Here is a 22,625-nt window from a genome sequence, read left to right on the forward strand (position 1 = left end):
GGCCAGGCTGGACCTGTCCTCTTGTACCTTCCTCTCCTATCCTTGCAGTCTGGGTGAGCATCCGTTTTCACGGTTGGAAGGGCATAATTCCACTTGGTCCTGCATCTGCCAATAATTTGTGCCAGTGTCCTTCCTTCTCTGGGCTCAGCTTCCACACCTTTAAAAGAAGGAAATGTGCTAGATTGATTGAGTTATTTGTACAGTCAACATTTCTGGAAAACTGCTGTGTACCAGATCCCCTGTAGGTGTTTCAGGGTTTACAAAGATGGGTCGGCTTGCAGAGGTGGTGGTTCCTGTATTGAATGAGCTGGCAGCTGGGGAAGGAAAGGTGAGGCAGGCAGGCAGTTTTCTAGGATAACCATGACCATAGCAGGACCATCAGAGGGGTATGAATGAAGCACTGGAGAGTTCGAGGATACCCGAGAGGGCCTCTGTCATGGGATGTGGGGATCTCGGAATAACAGAGACTGGAAAAAGTTATTCCAAGGCTCAGAGCCTTGTTGATTTTTAGAATAGATTTCTGGGTTGAGGCTTGACTGAGAATACTCTCTTCTAGCTCAGAAATACCTCCTGAATCCCAAAATGGACAGTATCATCATCCAAAGACCTTTGCATTCAGAGTCCTGGCCTCTTCCCGAGGCTGAATGGCCAGCACAGACGGCTCGACTGCATTCTCTGAAGGTAAGAGGCCACCAGTCATGTAATTTCTTAGATCAGCTTTTTTTTTATTAAAAGTGTAACACACATACGGAAAGGGACCTAACTTTTAAGTGTACGGATCAACAAATTATCATGGAGTAATGCCCAGAAAACCATCACCAGGTTGAGAACTGGGAAATGCCCAGCCCCACAGAGACAGACCCCTTGGTTTCCCCTCCTGGTCTCTGTCTGTTATCCTTTTTTTAATTTGTGGGTTTGGTCAAGTCGTGTGTTCTGTGTCTGGTTATTTTTCATCGAGAGCTGGACATCATGTGTGAAAACTTGAAGACATCATTTGAGGTTGATAATGTCTTCATCCAGAATGGGCTTCCTTTTGCTTGTGACAGGTGATGAGGCCAGGACAGAGACAATTCCTCATGTCACAGCTGGTTCAGAGATGAGTTTCAGTACTTGAGAGGTCTGCTTTCCTTCCTGTTCACTCTTACTCCTTGGGCACAGCCTTTTGGGGTCCCGACCAGAAGCCTGTAGTGTTTATTAGCATCTTTTGTCTGTGGCCCTTGTCGGTCCCATGAGGCTCTCAGAAGCTCTGCTTAGCCTTCTGCCTCTCAGCCACCACCAGCTCTGCCCTCACCTCGAGGGAAATACGGTCTCCACAGCCATGCAAGCTACTCCGGCTTGTCTCCTGTTTTCCATTTAAGTCCCTCAGATCCTGACCATATTGGTAGCTCTTGGATGGTTTAAATAGATGCTGTGTTATGTTCTGTCCAGCTTTTCTGGTACTTACTGGAGGTTTGGTCCAAAATGTCCTAATCAGATGCAGCCCAAGCAGCCTTCTCTTTTCCCAGAGAAAATATATTTTACTTATGAGGTGTGGACTCTGATAGGCCTGAGTTCAAATCCGAGCTGTAGTTTGGTGTGATGGTGGGCAGATTACTTAACGTGTCTGTGTTTCCGCCTCCTCGTCTGTGACATGGGGCTAATACCGCCTACTGCTAGTATGAGCACAAAATCAGGGAAGCAGGGCAGAATGTGTGTCTGAACAAGAGAGATGCTGAAGAGGAAAAAAAAAAAAAAGCAGCCATGACTCAGGAGGCAACTGATCTTATTCTTAGCACTTTATTTGTTTCCTTCTACTGGCCATTCCTGGGGCTTCTCTCCTGCCTCCATGATTATATTAATTTTTTATCTAAAAGCTGGAGAGAGGGGCACCTGGGTGGCTCAGTCAGTGAAGCGTCTGCCTTTGGCTTAGGTCATGATCTCAGGGTCCCAGGGTCGAGCCCCACGTCAGGCTCCCTGCTGAGCAGGGAGCCTGCTTCTGTCTCTCTCTCCTTCTGCCCCTCCCCCCAACTTGTGCTTTCTCTCTCTCAAATAAGTAAAACCTTTAAAAAAATAAAACCTGAGGACAATATTTACCTCTTGGAATTGTTGAGACAGTTCAGTGGAATCATAATGTGCTTACTATTCTGCCGGGTGCAAGAGACACACATTCAATAAATGTTAGCTATCGCTATTGACCTTCTTAAACCTTTTTTTCCCCCCTGACTGGTGACTTTCATTTTAAATTCCTCGTCTACAGGTTTATTGCCTAGGAATGAGAACTTTCTTTCCAGCTCTGGTCTCTTTCTAGGAAAATTACCTCTGACTTTTAATCTTTGGCCTGGCTTATCACAAGCAGGTGGGAGGTATTCTCAACAAAGGGAACAATGCCCGTCAAGACAGAGGGGTGAGTGCTCCTCAGGGGTTGGGGGAGCTGCGAGCCGTTAAACGTGGCTATGGCACAACCTGAGAAAGTGTACAGAGGAGTCTAGGAGATCCCAGTGATGGTGTGGATGAGAACAGCAATGGGAAAGAAAACCCCCACTCCCGCTTCTTCAATGCTTGCTTACTATGTACAATGCACTGGCTTTTCCAGTCCTCATGAGGGGCCTACAAAATAGGAATCAGCATTAACCCCCTTTCCCTATGAAAGAAGGTGAGGAGCAGAGGGGGTACACAGTTAGTAAGCAGCAGCGCCGGGGTCCAGCCCAGGCAGCCTGGCTCTGAAGCTGGTGTGGACAGATCGAGTGGGGCCTTCCCTGGGGGGATGGGAGCAGTCCCTCCTACCTCCAGTGCAGCCCAGTCTGGAATTCAGTGTGAGAAAAAAACCCTCAAAGGTGTGCTCTAAGTGGTGCTGGCCAGAAAACGACAGCTTCTGTCTCAAGGACGTGGTCGGAGCAGAACTTGCATGAATGAATGAACCAAAAGTGCACCCTAACACTCATATGGTCCCAGGTTTCTCCATTATTCTTTAACTTTCTCCAAAGTCATCACCACGCCTGTAGGATGCCACTGGATGAAAACCCTTCCTTTGTTGGGCAGAATTTCCAGCCCACAGGACGTTTTTGGGCCTTTGCAGCAAGATGAGGGAATGTCAATGTCGACATTTCTGTTTCCATGCTTCACCCAGCACTTGGCTGTGGGGGGCCTTCCTGAGTAATTAGAGAGAGGCTGGTGGGCTCTTTCTCTAGAGGGTCACATGGGCACTTCGCTCTCACCCCCCAGCACAGCACTGTCACTCCCCTGCTCAGTTGTGCTTTTGCTCAGTCGTAAAGGACATTGAGGAACAGAGCCCTCTGCCTTGCAGAAAAACAGATTGCAAGCCATGGATCCAGGCTGGCTCGGGGCAACAGCTTCCTACGGGGAAAATGAGTTTGTTAAGTAATTGCACCAGGGGATCAGTGACCCGTCAGCAAAATGAGGTCATTTTTGAAGGACAGTAACTAAATTTGTCACATGTCGCAATTCTATTATTTTATGGTTGAGCTTAGACCACAAAAAAAAAAAAAAAAAAAACCCGAAGGGAGCCTGAAAATACACAAAAATATCCTGAAAAGGCTGGTAAACCTTTGGTGATTGAAGAAATATTTGTCCCTATGTCACATTACCCTGATCCTGTCACTGGGTCACCGAAGACCCCTCATCCATCCTGTGTTTAACAGCAGACTGTAATGGTGAACAGTGCGGGCTCGGGGGTCCTGTGGCCTGGGCTCACATCCTGACTTTGCCTCCTATTGGCTGTGTGGCCATAGGCAAGTCACTTAACCTCTCTGGCCCTCTGTTTCTTCATCTGTGTAATAGGATAATAATACTAGTTACCTCTTTGGGTTCAAGACTGAATGAATCAATATGCATACATTGCTTAGCATGATACCTGGCCCATCACAGGAGCTCAATGAATGTTCACCATCGTGGGTTGAACCATATGAAATACGCCCCCGTCCTACAAAATCTGTGGTTTCCTAAGGTTTAAACTATTCTTATTAGGATAAGTCCAGGTTCCTTAAGTCGCTGTTTGCATTCAGTGCGTACATTACTCTACATGGAATGACCTTCAGTTTTTAACACCGCAGAATCCCGCTCCTTCCCCAAAGTCTGGCTCAGACACCGCCTCCTCCAGGAGGCCTTCCTACTCCTCAGTGTGCAGTGGGTGCTTCCCTCCTGGGTGCTCCCCGGCGGCTGCATGGGCCTCTCTTCCGGCTCCATCTCTGCAGCATTGCTGTACATGTGTCTGTCTGCCTGTACCGCTGGGTGGGGAGCACCCTGGGGGAGGGGCTGGTCCAGGCAGGGCCCGCAGGGCGGTGCTCGGCGACCCTCACCCCCTCTCCTTTCGCGCTCTGCCTTTCTCAGCCATCGTCCACTGCTGGCACTGAGAGGGTGCTGAGCGTGCACCATTGCGCACGGTCATTGCCCCCCTGGGGTCGCCGGAGAAGTGTGCGCCATTCCACCTGTCTGACCACTGAGGCACAGACCGCTAGTCTGTCAGCCAGGGCACTGAGCAGGGATGGAAGTAGCACTTGCACTGCTGAGCACAGGGGTCCTTCCTTCCTGTCATTTGCAGGGAAGGCGTATGATAAACGGGGGATGCTGGGCATGAAGGGCTGAGACCGTATAGAAGCTGCTGGGGAAGCTCCAGGAAGAGTGGGGTCTTGAGGAGATTGGGTGGCTTGGGTTTGAGCATTGAGCTAGTCTCGCCAGAGCGGCATAGATGTAGGTAAGCTATTTAGAGTGTGTGAAACAGGCACCGGGTTCCTCATCCGTCGTGCGGGCCTGATGGCCATCTGGCGGGAGGATTCCATGGAGACGGGTGAACCAGTTCGTTGAGAAGAGCCTTGGGCAGTGCTGGGCATGAGGTTGGCATCCCGTTGATGCCGATTTCCTTCTGATGGGACAGTCACCATCTCTCGACCCTGCGAACAAGAAACCTTAGAGCGGACCCCTGCTCTGTGGGGACAGCCATCAGCAACCCTCTTGGCAGACACCTGCTGGGTGATGTGGTGGGAGCCACCCCCCAGCCCTGGCTCCTCACCCGCGGCACCATGATGGCATTGTGTGCCTCGTTGAACTGTCATAGAAGGAAATGAGCAATGCAGGGGGAGCCCTGGTGGGAGGCCTGGAAAGTGATCAATACATATTCCTCATCATTGCCGTCTCTTCCCTGGACGAATGTGGGATCGGGGGCTTTTATGAACATGTAGAAGCAGAGATCATTTCATTCTGCTCTTGCCTCCAGCTTCCCCTGCCCTCGGGGTGGACGTCTGCTCCTGGAGTGTGCCCAGCTGAAGCCACCTCAGAACCAGCACTCCCCACACAGCACCTGCAAGAAGAAGGTGGACTGTCCTGTCCCATCCCCCGAGCTGATGGCCTCTCGCCACCCTCTGAGCTCCTGAGTCCTGCAAGGATCCTGGCTTTCCACAAAGAGCTTCAACAAAGCATTTGCAGCAATTCCCAGGTCAATAAATCACCACTGGAGTTATAAATTTAATAGAACCTCTCATGCTCTGGGGCCATTTCGTAGACTCCATAAATATTTGAAGCAGAACCTTCAGACACTGCTTTAAGAAATTGGTAGCAATCAAAGCCCTCATTCAGTGGCAAGTGGTTTTGCCTTTGGCTTGGGCGGTGGGGGGATCCGTGTTGGTTGTCAGAGCTTGGGAGAAATGCTGGAAGGAGCTCGTACATTCTGAGGGCTTCGGCTTTGGCTAATGTCAAGGCAGCAGAGAGAGTATTTACTGTACCAAAACCTATTGAATGACAGGTCCGATGGTTCTCCACTGGGCATGATTTTTCCCAAGCAGGGAAAAATTTGGCAAGGTCCAGAGACATTTTTTGTCGTCCCAACAGGGAAGTGCTCCTGGCTTCTAGTGGGCAGAGGCCAGGGATGCTGTTACACATCCCACGATGCACAAGACAGCATCCTACAACAGCGATTTCCAACCCAATGTCAACAGTGCTGGGGTTGGGAAGCCCTGGACTGGTCCGATAGCTCCTAACATTGCCAGCAGCAGAGAACTCTTTTGTTATGTTCCTGCCCTCAGGGACCTTCCCCATGTTTTAGAAGATTTTTGTCTACTAACAGACAGGCTTAATTTAAGTAATTATATATTTGACATTTTAAAACATTAAAACCAACCAGAACTTTCTAATAAGCCCGATCATTCAACAGACACTTGTTGATATCCCACAAATGCCAGGAAATATAATGTGGAGGGTGAGGGGGTGACTCCCCGCCCCGGGAGCTCAGAGGGCAATGGGACACAGGGACAAACAAAGCTCTGTGCAGCCCATGGTTAAGAGTGCCATGAGACGTGAGACAGAGGGAAGGGCCCTTTCTGCCTGGCTTCGGAGAATAAAGGTCATTCAGGAGGGAAGCCCTGAGAGAGCCCCTAGGCCCACTGAGGTGTTCAACACAAGGGTGAGGTAGAGAAGGGTGTCACAGTCAATGGGAACAGCATGTGCAAGTCTCTGAGTCATGAGACTGAACTTTGGGCGTGTCATTGAAGAAGTGTGCAGAGCAACCCCTTGCCAAGCCAGCTGCAAGCCCCTGAGAACAGGACTCATGCCCTGACCTGGGTGTAGGACTCAGGGGTAGAAGGAAAACGCATCCCTCCCAAGGGCAGGCTACCCAACGAGAGAATCACGGGAGCTTGGACCACATATGCTCAGATCCTGTCCGCAGTCTCAATCAGAGACATCATCTCTGTCTTTAGAAAGGGGCTGGTGAGGGGTTTGAGGCAAAGGTCAGGGTTACCTTCCCAGTGCTGTTCCCTCCTGGAAGCTCTGGTCACTGAGGGTCAGGGAGGTACCAGAACAAGAAACCTAGGACTCTCAGGGTAGCAGCCAAAGCGTGAAGATTTTATTTTAATGTAGTTTTACTTTTACATTGAAAAGTGCAGAGAGTTCCCACATACCCTTCACCTAGCTTCTCGTAGTGTTGACATCTTATACACCTGACCACACCACAGTGACAGAAACAAATGGATCGCCAGTAATCACTAACGCTGGTGTGTGACCTCCTCCTTTGGCGCCTTTCCCACCTTTATTTTGGGGCAACGCCATCAGCTTCGAGCATCGGGAATGTGATGAAGAGAGTATCTAACCAGTGAAGCGAGGGCCCAGCCAGCTGCTCCGCCCTGCTAAGCCAGCCGGATGCCTGCCAGGCCGCCCCCTCCAGGGGTGAACCATCTCCGGGTTCGGGTGCCCTGTGTCCTGACCCTGGAGTGCTCCCCACCCCCTGCTTCGGCTCAGATACGGGGCCTTGGTGGAGAGGTGGCTGGGGGAGCCCATAACTGGAAGCCAAGGCGATCTTCGCAGCCTCACATGGTGATTCCGTAATAAATCATGTTCCAAAGCCAGAAACCGCTTATTCACCCAGCAACGCGCTCCTGCCTGGGGCTGGCGCTTTGGGTCACCTCAAGCTGGGTCATTGCTTCGTGCCGTGATCCCCTGGGGGCACTTTTGTGATGGCGGATGGAGGACTCTGGCATTTTCTTCGCCTCAACCACAGACCCCAGCCCTTGGACAGGGCCACCCCCTCAGTCCGGTCAGATGCCCCTGGGCGTGGAGGCTGTATCTGCTCGGGAGGCTGAGCGGGGTTGGGCAGGAACTCGGCATGCGGGAGCTGGTGTCAGGCCATCCCCCGCACCAGAAGGCCACCATGAGTGACCTGACCTCCAGAGAGCAGCCAGATGGGCCAGCCCGGGCTGCTGCGGCAGAAAACAATTTGTCAGCCTGGCTGTCAGCGAGCGACAATGGTGGCCTTCTATGGGACCGTCTGGCCAGGCTCTGCAGCGCGGAAGCCCCGCACCCAAGCGAGGTAATGCACGTCCCCTCCCCCACGACTGTGAAAGGGCCCCACCTGGGCTTTAAATCAGATGAGAGGGTTGGCCTGGCCCGTGGCCAAGCGGCAGAAAACGTTAAGGGCAGTGAGTCTGTGTCTCCCTGCTGCCTGATTCATTGTCCTGCTCTCCTGGGAGGCATTTTGCTTGAGTGGCAGAGGTTCTGCTCAGCAGACACTTCCCTGGGCAACTGCTGGGGCAGGTGAAGGGCTGGGAGATGGGTCGCAGGGGTCTCATTCCTGGTTCCCATCCTCCAGGCTCCGGGTGGGCGGATGTGCAGATCGATTGAGACTGCATGGCATGGGCCGCGGGCAGCAGGGAGGGAGAGCACAGGATCAGGGGGCACAAAGCTGTGGCTAACCAGCGAAGGGTCAGTGAGGACTTCCTGAAGGAGGTGTCAACTGGGATGGGTCCTGGAGATGAGCAGGGGTCAGCCAAGGAGGAAGGACTTGCAGACCCGGGCAGCCACATGTGCCAAGGCCTGGGGTGGGGTCAGGGGTAGGAAATGGGGTGTACATACTTGTCTTTCTGTAATCCTGGGATGGAAGGTGCCAGAAAGAAGGTGCTATCTTTTTGCAATCCTACTGTGACTTTCTTCTTTACTTACGCACGTTAGTATGAGTAAGACATTTTCACTCTTCAAAATTTGGAAGGCGCAGAAGTGTGCCCAGTGCAAATTTCTTCCTTGTCCCCAGTTCCCTTCTGCAGAGGCAAACAGGTCCCAGTATTTTAGGAATCCTTCCAGAGATGCTGATACACTGTCAGCAGCAACACTCGGACAGACACGTTGTTCTCTGAGCAGCCCGTCAGTCCTGCCTCCCAGCGTTTGCCCTCTGGTCTGCTGTGCCTGCCAGCCATCCTTGGGAGCAGTGACACGGTGGATCAGGGTCGGCTCCAGCAGCCTGCCCTTTGCTCTCTGTATGGCCTCAGGCAAGTTTAGCTCCTGGGGCCTCAGCGTTCTTATCTGTAAAATGGGGACACTTAAAGGAGGCAATTCAGTGAGTCATCAAGCGCAGAGCCCCCTCGCTGGGTAAACTATGATTATTTCTGTTGTTAAATTCTTCACTGGTGAAAGTCGGGGGACAGCATCAACCTTCCTGTTGCTGGAGTCGGGCAGGACACAGAGCTGCACCTGCGGCTCCAGGCCGGGGCTGTGTCTCCGAACTTCTTCACTGTCCACCCTGTGAGGGAGGGGGGTTTATGCCCATTTTGTGGCTGAGAAAATGGAGGCTCCCACAGACCCAAACTGCTAGATTCAGGATTTGAGTCCCAGTCTGTAGGGCTCTGACTCTGAAATCAGTTTTCCTTGCCCCTGGCATGAGGGTCCTCGCGTCTGTTCCCTTGTGATCCATGCCCCCCACCCTGTGCATGCCACATGTGTTCCTCTCTGCTTCCAGGAAGGAGCTCGCGAGACCTAAAATAAAAGACAAAGATACAATAGAAAGACTCTGTATTACAGAAGAGTGAAAACTTAGGGCCGAATAATAGTTGAAGAGGGAGCCGGAGAGAATAACCACACTGGGCACCGAGGCCACGGGGGCCTGTGATATCTGAATGGAAAAGTGAGTTCTGAGCTTCCCGGTAGTCAAGGCAAAAAGCGGAACAGCATGGGTGTCTTGGCGCTGACTTTCCGATAAAAGGAAACAGGTCTGAAGAACGCTCCTTCCAGCTCTGAGCTCTGAGGGAAATCATCCTGTGGGTCTGTATACCGTCAACAGGACAAATGTGGACTTGTGTCCCTGGTAACACGCCTCCGCATCCTTGGGAGATGGAAGACACATCTGTTGGAAGCTGTGATCCACTTCTCCCTTTGCCAGGGGCCCATGCCAGGCTTCGTGGGGTTCTCATGGCTCCCTGGGCTGAGCAGTATGACTTGCCCTTTATGGATGAGACCCGTGGAGAAGCCTCGGCTCTGTCCCAAGTCTGTCTGCTTGTGGGGCACCAGTGCAGGCCTGCCGCACTCCTCTGCTGTCCTGCCCAGCTCAGGGGGCTCCGTGGTGGATTTCCTGCCAGGAGCTGATGCCCCCTCCCTCCCCTCCCCCTCCCAGTCTCTTCCTTCTCCTCCTCCCTCTCCCCTCCACACACACACAGCAACTCTCCCTAAGCTATAAATCTCAGCTAAGGGCTCCCCTGGGCTCCTAAGCCCTCGGGGGCCCAGCTCTAGGACTGGCAGCTCTGTCTGCTGGAGCTGGGATGCAGGGGCGAGGCTGGGGGGTGGGGAGAGGGGTGTGCGGAGCGGGGAGCTGGACTCTGGCTGCCTCCTGATGCTGCCACTTCCCTCATCCCCATCCCCAGGCCTGGGGTGTCCTGCGGTTTGCCTCACACTGGACCAGACCCAAGAATCAATCTCTTGCACCACACACACACAAGGGGAAGCTGGCACACAGAAGCTGATGGCTTATGTCCCAGTGGCCTTAAGTAACCAGCTCCCCCGTTGTTAACCATGGTTCACTATTGGGTACGTGCCATTACTCCGGATCTGTTGTGTTGGTGCTGTCCTGGATTTGAGGTAGGCAGAGCTGAGTCAGAGAATACTTAATGGGGGTGGGGGGTGCGGTTCACTGTCAGGTAGCAGGAACCAGCCAGCCAGCCACCCTCTCCCCTTTTCCAGGGCTGCTGTGTCTGGTTGTTCAGGTTGTATACTGAACAAAGCATCTGGCTCGGGGGCAAAAGGGGATGAAATCCAGCCCTCCTCGCAGAGGCCTGCAGGCTGTGACCCCCCTGCAAGGGGTATCTTTTTGTGATTCGACACAGAGGGTCTGTGGAGCCTCTGTGTCATGTTTTGCTGACCCAGACCCAGAGGTGCCAAGTCAGCAGGCAGAGCCCAGTGGGTCTTTGGAGGACACACGATGCCTCCCCAGTACAGCCCTCTAGCTTGTGAAGTGCTAGGGGGCCTTGTCCTGCCCCCATGCACCTTTGGGCTTGGCTCAGGAGCCGGGAGACCTGAGCCTGGGAGCAGTCCTGAGACAGGACGGTGGTCTCTGCCCACAGACATATTTAGGATTCTGCAGCCCACCAAAGCCACCCATTCCTTCCTTTTACCCCCACGTAGTCTGAGCCCTGCATCCTCGGTCCCATGTTAGGAACTTACTGCTACTTCACCCCAGGACCAAGCTGAGGGGAGAGAAGGAGCACTGGACCAGGAGCCAATGGACCTGGGCCTACTCACAGGGCTGCTGCTCAATACCTGTGTGTCCCTAGGTGAGTCACTTGACCTCTCTGTGTTAATGGGCCGTAGCTTCGATATGACTGCGTAAAAAACCAGCCCAAAGCCAGCTACCCGAACCATCTGTCCTCACACACTTGGGGCTGTAGGTTGCCTAGGGTTTGGCCAGCCAGGCTGGGTTTGGGCCGAGGGCCGAGTTAGGCCGGCTCCACCTGTCACCACGTTCTCCTTGGAATTCTCGGGATTCCTTCTCCTGGCCCCGGGGGCCTGGTCATCTGTGGCACGCAGGAGGGCAAACAGAGCTTGCAGCGCCTCTTAACACCTCTCTGCTCAGAACAGTCAAAATCAGTCTTGCAAACACGTTGGACATTGACAGCACGAGGAAAGGCCCTCCCGAGTCACAAGCTCACGCACAGGAGGAGGAGCAGGTCAGAACAACCCGACTTCCTACACCCTCCCAGCCGGACTAGAGTGCGTCCGACTGCGGGAAGGGCGGGAAGCGACCACATACTCAGAGTGCCCATCGCAGAGGACAGCGGTGGCTTTGTGTCCCCCTGCCTTCCTCCTTTGCTGTTCTTTGAAGATCTTTACATTGACATAAAATATTTCGAGCAAATCCAAAACTCACCAGAGAAAATCCACACACCCCAAGTGGAGCGAGGGGTGGAAGGTAATCCTTATGGGCAGGAGCGCCCCACTTGAGGGTCCTGCCCCTTTGGCATCCCCTCTGATGGTGTCCCTCCTCCCCACTCCGCCTCCTGGCAACACTTGGCTTTCCTCCCAGCTTTTCCAGATGGATCTGATCCGAGACATCCAGAAGGGAGTAACTGATTCCAGTCCTCAGGGGGGCCAGGTGGTTTTGTCTTCAATGCTTGATCTTCCAGGAGGCTCGGAATGGTTTCCCCATGGTCTTCTCAAGGTTGGGAGGTGGGGTGGGAAGGGCTGTCTGTCCCCATGTCCTGGGTCTGGGACCTCCCGGCAGCAGGGGTAGGGTCACCTGGCTGAGCAGCCTGGAAGCAGGGACCCCAGGCCCTGCTGTGTCCTGAACAGGTGTCAGCCAGGCTGGTGTCCCCCCGTCCCTCCAGCTGTCAGAGGCTAGTCCGGTGGCCTGGGCCATCACCAGCTTTGTCAGGGTTCTGAGATGTGAGTTTGCTGAATTCCTGTGGCTTTCTGCAGGAATTCAGGAGAGCAAAGAAAGCTGAAAAGCTGAACTTCTGTTCCCTTTCTCTCTCCTTTTTGCTCGTGTATGTGTGTGTGTGTGTGTGTGTGTGTGTGCGTGCGCGCGCGCGCATGTGTGTGTATCCCCCGATATTCAGAGTACATCCGGGAGCCAACTACCTGTTACCACTCCCAACACTGGTTGTCCTGCAGACGTATTCCTAGCGCCTAGGATAGTGGCTGGTACATGCTAGCGACGCCATGTTTGTTGAATGAATGCATGAACTAGTTGCTCAATTTTCTTTGGTACTCCCAAGCACGCATTTCACTGCATCTGGTGGTCTGTAGAGCAAATTCTGTTGGATGGGAAAATATTAGTTTTGTGTTCATTTTTGCTCTGGGGGTGGGAGGGAGAGGAAAGAAGGGACTCAGGGAAGAGCAGGAGGATGAGCTGGAGTGTCACCGGCGCCCCCTCCCCACCCCCACGCCTCCTATATCAGGACACTCTGCCATTAGCTGCTTAGCTGCGGAAGGAGCAAAGGGGCCCGGGATTGCAGGGGCCTGGAGTAGGAGGGGCAGCATGAGGGTGTTACAGGGAAGGCGGGTGGAGGGTGCAGAGGTGGGCAGGATGGTGGGGCAGGGAAACCTCTGACCCGCTCTTCATCTTGGAACCTTTCCTTTGGAAGGACTGGTATTCATTACACACAGTCTGCCTTGGTGCATTTAACACAGACGCTTTATCTGTGCCGTTATTATGAGGACCATAAATTTCCCCTTCTAGATACAGGGACACGTTTCTTAGCTTCACGTTGGTATTTCCGGTATCATGACGATTATTCTCCCAGTGGTGGTTTGCAGGGTCATGGACAGCGACTAGGAATGGCACAGACTGTTCTAGATCTGCGCTCACGTGCTGTGGGATCCCAGGTGATGGGACCTCTCTGAGCCTCAGTTTCCCATTCCTGTTTGCCTCACTCCCCCCCCCCATCAGAGTGGTCATTCCCTCAGTGCAGGTGGCTCTACTGTACTGTGACTAGGACAGTCCTCGTGTGTAACTATTTCACACTATGTGGTGAATGGCTGATAGTTTCTAGGGACGTTTGTATTTTGTGAAGAAGATGCTCGTCTGCACAGAGAAATTCATTGGCATCATTTTGGAAAACATTTTCTTATGGAAAAATACAAACATTTACAAAAGTAGACAGAATAGTAAAAGGAGCCCCCATGCAGATGTCACTCAGCTTCAACACCAGCTCATTCAAGAACAACCTCGTTTCATCTGTACCCTGCCCACTCTCCCCACACATATTCTTTTGAAGTAAAACTAGACAGTTTATCACTGAATTCATAAATATTTTAAAAAGCCATCATACCTCAAATAAACAATCCCCTGATTTTGTCAAACAACCAGTCTTCAAGTTTCTAATTGTCTTATGAATTAATAGTTAAATTGTTTTTTGTAGTTTGTTTGAATCAGGATCTAAATAAGGTCTTTACACGTTGATTGACTGATACGTCTCTCTTTGTGGTAAAATTTAGCATTTTAACCGATAAGTATTCATATTGTTGTGCAACCATCTCCACCCCATCTCCAGAACTTTCTCATCTTTCCGAACTGAAGCTCTGTCCCCCCGTTAAACACTCACTCCCCACATCCCCCTGCCCCCAGCCCCTGGCACCCACCATCTGCCTTCTGTCCATGAATCTGATTACTCCGGGGACCTCATATGAATGGAAGCACACAGCGTTTGTGCCTTTGTGACCCGGTCTGCAAGGTTCATCCGTGGGTAGCGTGTGGCCGAATGCCCTTCCTGTTTAAGGCTGAAACACGTTCCCCGGAGTAGACATATTTTGTTTGTCCGTTCATCCCTCAGTGGGGACTTGTGGTATGTTTTTTTGACTCTACTCATCTTTCTTGTCTTGGAATATTCTGGAAGCAGGTGGCTTGTCCTGCAGGTTCCCATGCAGGCTCTTACTGGTTGAGTCCTCACGGTGCTGTTGTCCACATTGCTCTGTCTTCTGTGTGTCCATACATCACCCCTGGACCTAGAGCTTTGGTACGATCCAGGCTGAGCTGGGGTTTCTCCTAGACACTTCAGGGTAGTGTTATGTCCTTCCTTCAGGAGACGTGGGTCTGGCTGGCTCTTCTTTTGTGATGTTGGCATCTGCTGCTGCCAGGACTCAGATTCACGGATCCATTACTGGGTACAAACTGACAGGTTACGTCATTCCTTTACATGTGAGCTGGGACCCTTCTACAACGAAGGAGTCCCCTTGCCTGCTCTCTAGCTACTCTGTTTATTTGCTTTGTATCTGCATCCAGAGTTTGCATGCTGGAGGAGCACTCACTCAGTCACTCACACATTCATTCACTCATCACTCATTCATTCGCTCACTCACTCATTAACTCACGCCCTCATTCACTCCCTCATTTAATCCCTCATCCACTGTCACTCATTCACTCACTCAGACATTCACTCACTCATTCGTTCATTAACTCACTACTCATTTATTCATTCGTTCACCCACTCACACATTCACTCACTCATCACTCATTCACTGATTCATTCATTCACTCGTTCATTAACATTACTCATTCACTCACTCATTCATTAACTCAATACTCATTTATTCATTTGTTCACTCACACATTTGCTCACTCATCATTCACTCATTCATTAACTCACTCCCTCATTCACTCACTACTCATTCACCCACTCATTCATTCACTCACTCCCTCTCACTCACTCATTTCTCACCCTCTCATTCATTAATTCATTCACACACCCATTCACTCACTCACTCACCCACTCACTAATTCACTCATTCACTTACTTCCTGACTTTTACTGACTGCCTGTTTTGGATGCTCACTGAGGTGAGAAAGATGAAGCACTGGGCCGCACACCTGAAGGAGAGAACAGAACAATAGAAGCCTTAAGGTCCCATGGGTACACAGAGGTGAGGGAGCCTGGAAGAAGTGATATAATGGCAGCATCTGGCTCCACGCCATCTTGTGCAGCGACTAGCAGATGGTGAATTCAGCTGGCTGACGCGGCTCGCTGCTGGCCTGGCTGATAACTCATACTTTTAGACTTTCTAAGTTTGGGTTTTCAAAGTTGGGATGCCCGTAGAGCGGTCCTGACACTATTGGTCTCTCAGAGGGACAGATCCAGCTGACATTTCCCGGGGTGTTCCCCATCCCCTGCAACCAGAGGAGTGTTAGGTTCGAGTCCGGACACAGCTGCATGCAAGGGCTTCAGAGGGAGTGACCTGGACCTTGGAGGACACAGGAGGAAGCTGCTTTGCTGCAAGAGCCAGTGGCTGTCATGCGAGAGGCCCCAGGGCTGGGGGGCCAGGGAGCCTGGCCTCCATAGACCCAGCTGCCCTGCCTCTCTGTACTCACATGGCTCTTTAGATCTTTTCTTCCAGAGAACTGCTTGTTCCATCTGTGCGTCTTCCCTGGCTGCACTCACCTATTCCTGGGAGCGGGAGGTGATGGGCGTTGAGTTCCTCTCCCCATCTCTGCACCCCTAAAGGGGGCTTGACCACAAAACTGTCTGGCTGGTAGAATTTGGGTCAACAGGAAAAGAAGGCCAAGTCTTAGAGGCTACACAGTTCAGCTTCTTCATCTCACACCCTGGTTCTGGCAGGAAAGAGGCGACATCCCCAAGTGGGTGATTGGAGGGGGTGTATTTGCTGTTGGGGTGAGGGGACAGAGGAGGGCAAGAGCAGGAAGCCGTTACCACCCAAGGGCTACGGAGCAAGGAGAGGGCACTGCTGCCCCAGAAGCTGGTGGAAAGTGGGTAGAGGAGCCCGCCCTGCATCGGCCCAACCTCTTGATGGGATGGAGAATAAATTCTGCAACCTTCTTTCTTCCCTCTCCCCAGACTCCTGCCTGCATCTCTCATTGGCAGGAAGCCAGAGACCAAGGCAAGGATTATTCTTGAATCAACCTCCTCGGGCCCATCCTTAGGAGTCGGCCTCCTGGGGCCCAGAGAATGTGACCAGGCAGAATAACCAGCAGAGCACATGAAAACACAGACAGGAGATTAGCTGGCCAAGGTCAGTCACAGCCTAGACACCTAGTAGATACTCAACAAAAGTCTGAATTTCCCTCCATGATTAAGAAGAGCCACTGAGATGGAGAGGAAGAGCCTGGTAAGGAGTCAGGAGACCTGGGCAAGGCTGCACTGGGCCTCCCTGGGCGGGCTGCTCCGGAACATTCCGGGGCTTGCTTTGCTCATTGGGCCACTCTGGGAGTCACTGAGTGTACAGATGCTTGGCGCTCAGGGCCATGAAGCACACCTGTGAATGCACTGTGGGGTTTTCCCTTCCCCGGAGCTCTGTCTGGATGAATATGCTGGGGAAGAGGTTGTGGAGGAAGGTGACGTGCATCTTCAGGGTTTGGCCTTAGCCAGGACCTGGGGACCAGCGGCTGACTCAGCCCCTGGGGAATCCATGTGATGAGCTGAATCACAAATGGCACTGGAAGGAAGATTAGGGTGTCTTGCCATTGCCAGGCTGTCTCATCAGGACGTGGCTTCCTAAGGAACCTTCTGCTCTCTGCTTTGGCTCCCTTATGCAGTGGGGGCTGGGGGCTCCAACGACCCAGGAAAATCCTTCTGCTTCACCAGAAGGACTTCAAAATTCTCAGCCCCCAGCACCTCATCATACAGGCTCAGGTGATGGAGCCACTCAACTTTTATGAAGATTTATTTTATAAATCTGAGAACAGGTGATGGGGCCAGATGTGCCTGGGTGTGAATTCCAGCCACACCATTTACCAGCCGTGGGGCCTTGGGCCGGTGTCTCAGGTTCCCTCCTGGTAAAGTAGGTTTTCATAAGGAGTAGATGAATTGGGCCAGACCCTGCCACCCCACGCACTTGCCTCCCCAGCCTCCGCTACCCACTGTGCCGATGAGCCTTGCCCCAGCCACCTTGTTCTGCTGCTTGTCACCAGTCTGTTTCCCTGCCAGGCTATGTCCTCTTCAAGGGCATGGACCCACCCTGCTCCTCTCTCATCCTCCACCCCTGCATGCCCTAGGAGGGCAGAGGTCCTTCCTCCACTGGGGGATTCCAGGAGATTCTCCCAGGTATTAACTAGGCTGCGGCTTTTACTCATCAGTCAGAGCGGAGGATGTACCAAGCTGCTCTGGGTCACATTTTCTGTCTCGATATTGGCTCCATCTGTCACTCCCATTTGTTCAATCCCTCACTTATTCCCCAAACCTTTACCTAGTTCCTCTGAGGTGCCAGGGAGCAGAGAAGAGGAAGAAAGGACCTCTGGGGGAGAGATGGCTATATAAGCAGGCCAACTCCCTGCCATGGGCTATGGGGACAACAGGGGCAGCCCTGGACGCTCTGAGAACCCAGGAACTTAGATGCTGTCCACTGTCATTGTCCAGGAGACAGATGAGGGACCTGGAAGCCAGAGGCATGTGGTGACTCCAGCACGGGGCTTGTGACTTACTGTCCAGGGCTTTGTCCCATCGGCTAGGGACACAGGTGTCAGAGGTTCCTGCGGGAGGGATAGGGGAGCTCCAGGGCTCCTTGAATGGCCTCCCGAAGGGACAGCTTCCAGGGCTGCTGGGGGTGGGGGGCTACAGGGGCCTTTGACCCCGACGGTCTGACCACGCCCTCCTAGAACCCATCCTCACATCCAGGCAGCTAGAGCGTGCTGACCTTCTCTCTCAAAAGGAACTTGCCATTTGAGAAATAAAATGAACTTCAGATGAGTATATGATATAGGGAAGTGATTCCTAATGAAATGTACTTTCCTGACTTGTAAAGGAATTAATGCCGGCTTCTCAGTTTCCTGCCCATTTTCCAACCCCTGAGTTGTCTCAGTCCATTGGGGCTGTTGTAACAGAATCCCATGGATTGGGGGCTTATAAACAACGGGAGTATATTTCTCATCATTCTGAAAGTCTGAGATCAGGGTGCCAACATGGTTGGGCTCTGGGGGGATGGTTGCTGACTTCTGGCTGTGTCTGCACACCATGGAAGGGGTGAGAGAGCTCTGCGTGGTCCTTTTCTAAGGGTACAAATCCCAACATGGGGCTCCACCCTCAAGACCCAAGCACGCATGGAGTTCCCACCTCCAAATACCATCACATTGGGCATTAGGATTTCAACGTGTGAATTTGCGGGGCCACAAACGTTCAGACAAATGGTAGGTGTCTTAGTGGTTGCATGCCTGAGATCCTCAGAAGTATTTCCCACCTCTAGTTTCTGGATGGGACTTGACAGTTTGTAAAGTGCTCCCCTGCATGTGCTCTTCTTTGAGTTTCCCAGCAATATCCACCAACTATACAGAGCTGGGAACTGAAGCTCAGAGAGGTTTATGTCTGCCCAAGACCACACAGCACAGGTGAGAGGCGGAGGTCCGCTTTACTCTGACTCCCTACGAGGGTCTGGAAAGGATGCCCCACAACTCTGTGTTATCCCAGGTTCCACCTGCTGGTGCTTGGACCGCAACCCAAAGGGGCACCCCTGGTAAAATTCAAAAAATTAACTGTGGGGACCCAAAAATGAGAACCCCTGGGGAAACTTATCTTCAGAGTGAATGTAAAGAAACAAAATCATTGAGATATTGGTAGGTTGTGTTGTGTTCAGAACGGTTTTAGGAAGGATGTGACCATTTTAAGAAGAAACCTACCATGGGTGCCTCGTGGGGCCGGAGAGCACAGAATAGCTTCTGCTGCTGTGGGGAAAGATGCTAAGCGTTACTGAGCGTCTATTCTGGGTCAGGCTAGAAGCCTTCCAGAGATTGCCTGAAAAACCAGGATAATATCATAGCCTTTAAAAGAAACCTGGTGCCGGGGCGCCTGGGTGTCTTAATCAGTTAAGTGGCTGCCTTCGGCCCAGGTCATGATCTCAGGGTCCTGGGATCAAGCCCCGCATCAGGCTCCCTGCTCAGTCATCAGGGAGTCTGCTTCTCCCTCTGCCTCTGTGATCTCTCGTTTTCTCTCTCTCAAAGAAATAAAATCTTTAAAAAAAATAAATACAATAAAATAAACCTGGTGCCCACATAAGCCCGGCAGAGCAGATATTAAGAAACATATTTTTATTTTTATTTTTATTTTATTTTATCTTATCTTATTTTATTATTTGGGGGGGGCAGAGGGAGAGGGAGAGAGAGAATCTTAAGCAGGCGCAATGCTCAGCGCACATCCCAACACAGAGCTCGATCTCATGACCCTGAGATCATGACCTGAGCCAAAATCAAGAGTCAGATGCTTAGCCAACCACCAGAGTCATCCCAGCACCCTAAGAAACGTATTTTAAATAATGATCTTTTTCCTGGTTATAAAAATTAATATTTATTTATTTGAGTAAATTTGGAAAATACAAAAAATAAAAGTACATGGAATCCCACCATTGAGATGTTAGCTTTCAACATTTTGACATTTATCCTTGTTCAGCCAGACTTTCTACCACCTGTGATCATACTGGGTATAGTGGTATTTAGGAGTATTTCCCATTCAACGATGTGTTCTTGTCATATGATTTCATAGAGGCAGGAGATTAAAGTAGTGGATTCTGGAGCAAGTCTCGGCCATTTGCTAGCTGTGGACAAGTTTACTTAATTCCCCTGGGCCTTCATTTCCTCAAATAAATTAGAGATGAGCATAGTATCTCTCTTACCTACTCGTGGGAGCAATGAACTGAATGTGCTTAGAACAGGCCTGGCATATACCAAGTTCTAAGTATTAATAATTTGGCTATTGTTGACAATGCTGCTATAAACATCGTGGTGCGTGTACCCCTTCAAATTAGTATTTTTGTACCCTTTGGGTAAATACCTAGCAGTGCAATTGCTGGATCATAGGGTAGCCCTATTTTTAACTTTCTGAGGAACCTCCATAGTGTTTCCCAGAGTGGCTGCTCCAGTTTGCATTCCCACCAACAGTGCACGAGGGTTGCCCTTTCTCCATATTCTCCCCAATACCTGTTGTTTCTTGTGTTGTTGATTTTAGCTATTCTGACATTTTAGCCATTCTGAGGTGATGTTTCATTGTGGATTTGATTTGCATTTCCCTCTTGCTGAGTGATGTTGAGCATCTTTTCACGTGTCTGTTGGCCATCTGGATGTCTTCTTTGGGAAAAAGTCTACTCGTGTCTTCTGCCCATTTTTTAACTGGATTATTTGTTTTTGGAGTGTTGAATTTTATAAGTTCTTTATAGATTTTAGATACTAACCCTTTATCAGATATGTCATTTGCAAGTATCTTCTCCCATTCCATAGGTTGCCTTTAGTTTTGTTGATCATGTTGCCACACTTAATTTCTGTGATGATGCCAAGAAACCAGCATTGTTTCCCATTTCACAGATGTTGACATTTAGACTTGGAGCAGACAAGTCACTTGCCATGTCATGTAGTGATGGGTGCAGTCTGACCTCCAAACCCTTGGCCTGCTCGCAGAACCACTGCTGTCCATCTTAGCTCTGAGCAAACCAGATTGGCCCTGTAGATGCTACTATTGATTTGTCCAGCATTGATTGTTGCTGCTTCCTGGCACAACGTGTGCACGAAGGAAGGCCTTTTCATTCCATTTGTCACCCACCCCTTCCCCCCCGTGATTTCAAGCCAGCTGCCACCTCTGCCTGCACTTTTCTTAGGCAGCTGGGACTGGGATTCTCCTTGAGAGTCAGCCCTTTCCCCAGGGCCTGGCAGATGCCAAGTGCCCCATAAATGTGTGCACAATTCAGCTGGAAACCACTCTTTAAACATAAACATTGACAAACAAGAGTTCTTGGGACTGAAGACCTAAGAAGGACAAAGAAAGGAAATGGGGCTTTTAGTTTGGAGAAGACTCGGGACATCCATACCCAAGGAGCTGCGAGGTAAGGGGGGGGGTCCAGTGGTAAATTGGGGAAAGCTTAGGTCTGGGGTCAGGCCAAGCTGGGTTACATCCCTGAGTGACCTTGAGTGAGTGTCCTTATCTTCCTTGGCCCCATCTGTAAGATGGGGCTGATGCTCCTTACCCCACAGGCTGCAGCAAGGGGGACCATGTGAGTGAATGTGCTCAGAGTGGCTGTGTGTGCTAGGCACACGTTTAGACCCTTAAGAGCAGAGGTCTTGTCTGCTTTGCTCTAGAAGTGAATATTTTTAATTTAAAAATGTGTGAGGACATGTTATTGCATAAATGAATACTCATTCTGTATGAGTCCCAGGGGAAAGTTATGGGGAGGTGGGGTCAGGGGATGGGGAGTCGGGGAGAGGATGACTGGATGAGAGAGAAATATGAGAGCAGAGGTGAGGGGCCACACTGGGGCCAGCACACCCTCGGTCCAGCCCCTGCTCTGTCCCCTGCTGGCCATGGAGCTCTAGGCAAAGTGCCTCATCTTGGGTCCATGGCCTCCTCATTAGCAATAATGGTCCCTAACTCATAGAATTGTTGTAAGAATTATATAGAGCGTGGCACAAAGGAAGCACCTACTTAATATAAATCATCATCAGGACAGTCTTTTAATAGACAGAAAGAAAGTGTATTAGTTAGCTATGGTTGGGTTGTAAACCACCCCAAAGCTTACTGGCTTAAAACCATCACCATTTTATGTATTCACTCATCTGGGTTAGCAGGTTGGATTGGCTCTACAGGGTGGTTTTTTGCTGGTCTCACCTGGGTCACTCATGCGGCCCTGCTCATCAGACAGCTCGACTGGGGCTGGGTCATCAGATGACCTCATGTCTAGCAGTTGGTGCCAGCCATTAGCGGGCTGGTCTGTTCTGAGGATGTTCAGTTCTACTTCATGTGGACAATCATTCTTCATCTTCTGGTCTAAAGGCAGTGTTCCAAGAGAGCAAGACCTTGAAGGCCCCTGTGGCCCAGGCTCAGAATGCCCACAATGTCACTTCTGCCCCCTTTCTATGGATCCAAGTCCGTTACAAGGCCAGCCCAAGGAGTGTGGAGCCACACTCTCTTGATAGGAGGAGTAGGGGAGTCATTTTGCAAATGCATGAGCACATAGAGATGGGAGGAATTCTTGCAACCAGCTTTACAAACAGTCCTCTACAGAAGGAGCTAATATTGTTGAGGCCCTGCCGACCTGCCAGGCACATTGACTTTCATAGCCATTATTCACACAGCAAAATTATCTCCCTGGTGATGCAAGGACCTCCCTATACTAGGACTATCTAAGCCAAGTCTGCAGCACCGTTAAAATGACAGAGATGGTGGGATCTAGGCTGCAGACTAGGGACTGGGAGAAGGGCACTATGGTTCTTTCTGTTAACAAGAATTGCAGGTTTTGAAGAAAATGCACAATAACAAACTGAATTATGGATGAGAGGTATGATTTCTCTTGAACAGTAGGATTGCAAAGTCATGTTGATTTTGTTGATTAGAAACGTGAATATCGGCCGAGGTGTGTAGTTCTTCTCAGGCATTAAGGAAGAGACAGGAACATGATTTTTGAAGGGCCTTAACTGACAAGGGAGAATAGAATTATCTAGTCAGTCTTGTAGGGGCTCTTGGTGAG

General features: G+C 51.0%; 1 protein-coding gene across 2 annotated transcripts in view; it reads left to right on the forward strand.

Moving 5' to 3' along the window:
* The window catches only part of LOC112835747 (janus kinase and microtubule-interacting protein 1), a 253,704-nt gene that overhangs the window by 190,428 nt on the left and 40,651 nt on the right, over nt 1–22,625 (forward strand). The window contains exons 9-10 of one of the 2 annotated variants that reach the window (XM_073891400.1): nt 557–681; nt 5,210–7,283. In XM_073891400.1, the coding sequence (XP_073747501.1) occupies nt 557–681; nt 5,210–5,455 (371 nt within the window). In that variant the 3' untranslated portion in view covers nt 5,456–7,283. Of the gene's footprint in view, nt 1–556; nt 682–5,209; nt 7,284–22,625 lie in introns of those variants that run through there. The other variant, XM_073891401.1, reaches the window with a different exon arrangement.

The sequence above is a fragment of the Callorhinus ursinus genome, unplaced genomic scaffold, assembly GCF_003265705.2.
Source record: "Callorhinus ursinus isolate GAN/ISIS: 27379988/994484 unplaced genomic scaffold, GSC_fseal_2.0 scaffold4, whole genome shotgun sequence".
Lineage (NCBI taxonomy): Eukaryota > Metazoa > Chordata > Mammalia > Carnivora > Otariidae > Callorhinus > Callorhinus ursinus.